The sequence below is a fragment of the Acanthaster planci genome, linkage group LG16 (genome assembly GCF_054643075.1).
Source record: "Acanthaster planci isolate LZ-2023a linkage group LG16, COTS_SCS, whole genome shotgun sequence".
NCBI classification, from domain to species: domain Eukaryota; kingdom Metazoa; phylum Echinodermata; class Asteroidea; order Valvatida; family Acanthasteridae; genus Acanthaster; species Acanthaster planci.
In genome coordinates this window covers 7,201,522-7,207,740 of record NC_141792.1, presented here as the reverse complement: position 1 = coordinate 7,207,740, position 6,219 = coordinate 7,201,522, and the positions used below count along the sequence as shown (strand labels likewise).

At 44.4% G+C, this 6,219-nt stretch overlaps 1 protein-coding gene across 1 annotated transcript; it reads right to left on the bottom strand.

Annotated features, from left to right (window-relative positions):
* Nucleotides 1-951: 951 nt before the first annotated feature.
* Nucleotides 952-4,494, bottom strand: LOC147796449 (uncharacterized). The gene is made up of 2 exons (XM_022254514.2): nt 4,268-4,494; nt 952-3,267 (listed from the first exon to the last, which is right to left on the bottom strand). Exon 2 carries the CDS (start codon nt 3,256-3,258, stop codon nt 1,573-1,575), a length of 1,686 nt encoding a protein of 561 aa, XP_022110206.2. The 5' UTR covers nt 3,259-3,267; nt 4,268-4,494; the 3' UTR covers nt 952-1,572.
* Between the last annotated feature and the right edge of the window lie 1,725 nt (nt 4,495-6,219).

The following is a 6,219-nucleotide window of genomic DNA, read 5'->3' as shown; positions in this document are numbered from 1 at the left end:
CCCTCGGCTTCCTTTTGGGCAGTACTATTGTAGAAAGATCCCTCTTCGACTTACCGCACTGGGTCGGGCAATACCTACATGTATCTTTCCCTTCCTCCATACTTTCTCCAAGAATGGTGGATACAAAGTCCCTGATGCCTTTTTGTTTAATTTACCCCAGCCCCCTCAACGCACCATTGTGGCGGAACCATTAAAACGCACAGGCCTATCAGTGCTGCATTCCAATGATTTTTCAAGCCCCAGATAGAACTCGGGCTAAATTTTGTGTCCTGCTTCCAAAAATATAAGTCAAGCCAGACATTAAACCCAAATTCCACCTGTTGTGGCTGACTGTGTTGTTGAGCTTTTGTACTGAAACATTCTACTCACAGAGCTTATTTCAAATCTCTGGGCCTTCGCTGATAATCTTTTCGGCGCTTTAAAGGTGTTCCATTATTCATTCTATCGACAACTAATCCAAACCCAGTTTTTGTCTCTCTTGTATTTACTAATACAGGCTTAAGACATCAATGAGACACGGTGGTAGCCGCTATGGGGGACATGAGGCACCCCAGAGTCTGCTCTTGAATCCCTGGCACATGCAGGTTAACTTTTTAGATTTTGCAAATCACAATTTTTGTCCCCTCCTAAACACCCCCCCCCGAGTCTGGCCCCGCAACTATTATAGTGAGTCGGATTGACTGTACGTAACCTGTGGCTTGTGAAACTTATAATAACTCGGTTCGCACCATCGTCTTGAAATAACTCGATCAACTCGTCACAAAATTCGGTGATGACTTGTTTCAACACTCAGCAATGCCCAAGTTACTCGACAATTTTTGGGGGATCAAACCTAGTTTAAACTCCCGCATCAAGTTGAAAAGAGTGCGCCCTACATGAAGTTTGTCTCATCGGTGAGGTAAACTAGCATAAATAGAATAGGAATTAGAGTGCCATACTAAGGCAAGCAAGTTTGGTAAACTTTATTGAAGCAAGTTTATTTTTATTGTACTTTCCTACATAATTATCTTTTGCAGAAGTTACAGCATCAAAGCATTTCGCATAATAACTTTACAAGTGAGACTTTACTTTGCTTCAGAGCTAAACATAATTTGCACATTAGCACGGCGCATTTCTGTAACATTTGGTACTCACACTATTTGAAACAGTACTAGAACAAATTCTTAAACTGTTCTGTATTTTAAGAAATTAATATCACCTAATAAAAAACAAGTCTCTGTTTTAAGAGGCCAATAAAATATTTATTTACAAAAATTTGGAATCTTTCCGAGGGAGGTGTGGTTTCAGAAAACTTGAAAAGATACAATTGAAACCATATTGATTTTATCTCTTCTATATAAAACAAATCAACTCACGAGTGCAAGACAGTAATGACTGAAGACCAGCGTCCCTTTTTGTATGCTTTTTGCCTGGAATACTGAGATCTTGGAACTCTTTTTTCAGGTTTAATGTCTTCGGATGGATTTGAGCTATAACAAGTTCCATCAAAGTTGCCTCAAATGCATGTAATCAAACCCCTTCAGTTAACGGACCTCAAAAAGGGAAGGAGACTATTTTGTCGCATAACGTCATTTAAAAACCGGGTCTCTGTATTATCTGGATGTCGAAGGGAAAGCTAACCGCGGTTGCTGCACACCGTCCGAACATCTTACTCACAGCAACCTCTGGCATTTGGCACTTCATCTGGGATTTCAGTGCGATGTCATCACGAATCGATTCTCCTTCTTTTCGCCAACAGTCACTGTCCACTCCACACGTCTGCGTAAGCCCGTTGACAACTTCAAGAAAACCTGTCTCATCAGTATCGACTCCGATAAAATCAGTCCCGGTATCGGCTTCTCGGCAGCGGCGTGCGATACCGCGCAGGAAGCACCGCACGATCGCCTTCTGAAAGCTGTCGCACGTGTTTGTGGAGAAATAAGCGCCTGGAACAAGATGTTCTTGAAGGGCCAAACACTGGACGTCCGTTGATGTCGCGGAAACAACCGAAATTCCGTACTGCATGTTCTTGCGCCTTCGGCCGCCGGCAGGGTAGCCAGCAGCCTTGGCACATCGGCCGCACACTCGGACCGTGTCAATCCTGGCTCTGTTTAGGTCACTCAGCAAGTTGAGAAATTCTCGGGCCGAATTGGAGAGGTCCGCGGCGGTTGGCTGGTTCAAGTAGCCGAGAACGAAGCGAGCTGATCGGTACGTCGCAGAGCGTCGGAGCTGAAGGAGGTTTGACACATCATCAACCACGGAGGACGACGGCATGTTGACGGTAAAAATGTGCACGACCCGGGGAGCAGAGCCCTTCTCTGATACATACCTCTGCCAAGTTGTCGGTAGATCGTTTACAACTTGCTGGAGGGCACTCAAGCCCCCGCTTGCCGTGCGGTAGATGTAATTGACCGTCTCTGTAGTAGAGCCAAGCTCCGAGCATGGCGAAAACGGCTGAGTGCGACCGGCGTAGTTAAAACTGACCACAGCAAAATCCTCGGCGCTTGCGTCGGCAGATCCCTTAAGAAACTGGCCGCACAGGTACAAGTCCAGGTATTTCCTGTCGGCATCTCTCAACTCCTCCAGTCTCTGTATCGAAGGGGGTCCACCCAAACGCCTGCCGACGTCTGGCTGGGGTAGACCTCTGAACACGGCTGGAGGCCGGCCGGGCATCCTCTTGCTGTTACTGTCAGCGAGTGGGGCACCGATAGACGACGGCCCTCTCTTCCGTTGCCCCTGTCCACTTTCAGAATTGATGACTTTCCTCCCCAACTCTTGAGGATAATCGGTGCTAGAGGATTCGATTTCGTGTGGCGGTACGTAGCTTGGATCCCCAGGATCTACTGATATATCTTCCACCTCAGATAAGTCAACATCGGACGACGATGACGAGTACGAGCTACTGCTAACACTCCATGGTTCGTCGACGACAACGCATGGTGGCGTCACGCAAGGGGCAACATCTACGGTCGCGGAAATTGATGAGGAACTGCTCATCGAAGACTCGTCTGACGGTTCAGAGGGGAGGTCGGGCGGGTCTTCAGGAGCCATCGCTTCGTAAGCCGATGAAGAATCTGAAGATGAAGACGATGACGGTTCAGATGACGTTTCAATGTCCTTGTAAACGTCCGAAGGCTCTATGACTACTCCGTAGTCATCGGAGGAAGAGGAACTGAAGTAGTCCGATGACAATACGTCATTGTGCGCATGCGCTAACCAGAACCAGCATATGAAAAACGCCGGAACGCAACCAAGTTTAAACGTCATAAGTGACGTCATTGTAAAATCCTGCAATGAGAACAAAAAGGAAAAAAACTGATGAATACCGAGAAAATGAAATGAGACAATAATTTCAGCTCTTAAATTAAATGCAGTATAATTCAGGTATTACGTCCAAAAAACGATTAGCCCTGTTTTGCAATGTACAAATGTCATACAAATGCTTCCCGTTAGGGCTTGAAATTAAGGGACTCTGAAGTAACAATATTTTGGCAGCTTTTTGAATGAATTTACAGGCACCCAAGAATACATATGGGTCCTTCAAGGTAAGCTCAAACATGCCGGCAATGACATGCAGTGGAGGCGCAGTGTTTTACAAAACTCGACAGCACTTTACTCTTTCGGGATCGATTAAATATGATTAAATTAGACTGAATAAAATTCCTATTAAAGAGGCAGTGCATGCAATAAGGTATTATACATGATTTGACAGGAAACACAGTTTTAATCATCAAATAACCTAAAAAGTATTTATAAAAACGGGTTGCATGTGTCGAAAAAACGTGCGTTCCCTCCATTTTTTAGGACAGGTTTGATAGTATTCATTCACTCAATGACATCCAAAGACGGTGGCAACAGTAGCGTATAATACCGTGCGTAGGACCTACCCAGCGCGCGGGGAGCACGAGGCAACTTGCCCCAGAACACGTTGCATTTTTGAAAGGAATTGAAAGCACCAGCCTTCTAGAAACGACTATACCACTGCCTTTCGGGGCATGATCATGAGGCCTTTTCAAGAATGAAAAAATAGGCGGTCATCTTCAGAACAATCTCAACCCCCCCCCCCGACCTAAGTACACAATCTGGCTGCTATTGATAAGCCATTAAAAGTTATTCGAATCATTTGTTTCACAGCGCTGTCAGGTTCTGCTTTTTTACGATCATGTGAACAAAACAGCGACACCTTTAATTTGCCTTCTTCAGAAGACAAAAACATAAAAATGAGTTCCCATAGTTTGGCCATGGAGACTCCATGGTTTGACAGAGATCCAAAGGAAAGAGTACTTACCTCAGCTCAAAACTTCAAAGCTCCTGTGACGAGACCAGCCCTGTTGTGCTCTAGTTTGACTTCCGCACTGTTCCTTGCTCTGTGGTTTGAGGCTCTCTCATCCCACGCTCGAACTTTTAAGGTTGTCTGCACAACATGCGCTGTCTGGAAGACAAGGAAGTCACTCGTCACGTGTCAGCACATGCAGCTGCTGAATCAATAAACACGGTGACGGATTCATGTCTTTTAGCTGGAAATCAGGATCACGTAGGACGTGAAGTAAATTGAACCCGTCCGTAACCCCACTGGGAGTTGATGGCCCGAAGGGGACTTGCCTAACCCCCACGACGGAACCGGCTGTCACGCGCAACCAAGCACCAATGAGGGGACTCGTCTACCACTTACTGCACTCCCTCTTACATACAGGTGATACATGTTAGGTCTGCAATTTCGAACTTCGGCACTTTGGGTTAACCCCCACCCCACCCACACACACACACCAAAGTACATCGTGGTTAGTGTTACGTCCTGTAACGTAAATTATCGTTCGTTTCCTCTGTGAACTTTTATGGCTGAACAAACAAGTAAACATTTTGAAAGTCGATGTTGTGCCAGGCGCTTTGGTATTAAAATTGGTGCAAAAGTATAATGAATTTAAAAAGTGGGCCTGCCAACAGTTTGTGTCTGAAAACAATTTCCACCTGTTGCTCTTAAAATCCAAGTACAATTTTTCATCGCCAACAATCTTCATTATTTAGGCCTACACATCACGATCGAGCATGACATGTCATCTTGCAGTTTCTTGGAATGTAATCAATAATGGTCGCCCACGCTTAACTTCAAATCCGGTCTCCAGCCAAAACAAGTTATAACACGAAGATGCAGCTGATTGCACTATAGAGTCCTTGCTCTGTGCTTAAAAGACCAGGGTGGAACTTGAAGGGGGTACCTTACGTCTAGTTAACATCAAGGACTCCGAACCAACTAGAACTTAGAAGTCAACATGCTCTCAGTCACGTCGTGCTATTGCAATCAACAGTGCTCTCCTCAGTGAGATGAGCAATGAAAATGGTTCGTTCGATGTGGCACAAACACAATCTACATATAGAAATATTTGCAAATGCACAAGAAATAAATAATTCACTTGGCTTTTACACTTGGTCAAAGTGTCAACCTTTAATTAACCACCTGTCTTCTTTAACTTACCATTGTGCACAAACATAGTTCCCAGTCTGTGGGTTGTGAAAGTAGCATGGAGAATGTTGTATATAGATGTATGGTCTAATTCCTTTTCAACGAGGGAACCAGTAGGTTACCGTACATTAAAGTAGTTCCCTTATATCTAACTGTGGGACACTGGATTCCAGTGCGAGCGAAAAATATGTGGGTATGGGGTAACCGCAATGTCTGATAATTACCTACGTAGATAAACATCCGAAGCACACGCGCAGCTCTAATAACAGCAGAACAATGGGGTTTAAACCAGGGTCAAATCCAGTTCCTTGAACACCAGAACGTAAAATATCTGGCCAAACACGTCAGAACTGCTCTCGCTTTTCACGTACATGTAGGTCCGAAAGAACCAACAGCTGAAAACACAATTTTCCATTTACTATAAAGGCTTCCCCCCGTGTGTAGCGGTGTTCTATTTTTCCCCTCTATTCTTTTTCAGTTTACTGAAGTGAAGCAAGACTTCGTCTATAAACAAGGCAACCAAACACCTCTTAACTAAAAAGAGTGGGAACTTAATAATGAAGTGAATCAATTCGTATTAAATGTCCATAAACTGATTAATATCAATTCGGGGGTCACCCCCGGAAGACAATTCATTTGCAGAAATCGTAGCTTGGTAGGCGTCATGATTGTTTAAAAGAACTTTCGATGCACATGCAATGAATTTGACGAATTGATCGATATTGTTAAATCACTCAAATGTGATCTTGCAAATAGAAAACTGTACAATGGACAGAGAT

Excerpts from the sequence above, each read along its gene's own strand:
- LOC147796449 (XM_022254514.2), bottom strand. The coding sequence starts at position 3,258 with ATGACGTCACTTATGACGTTTAAACTTGGTTGCGTTCCGGCGTTTTTC.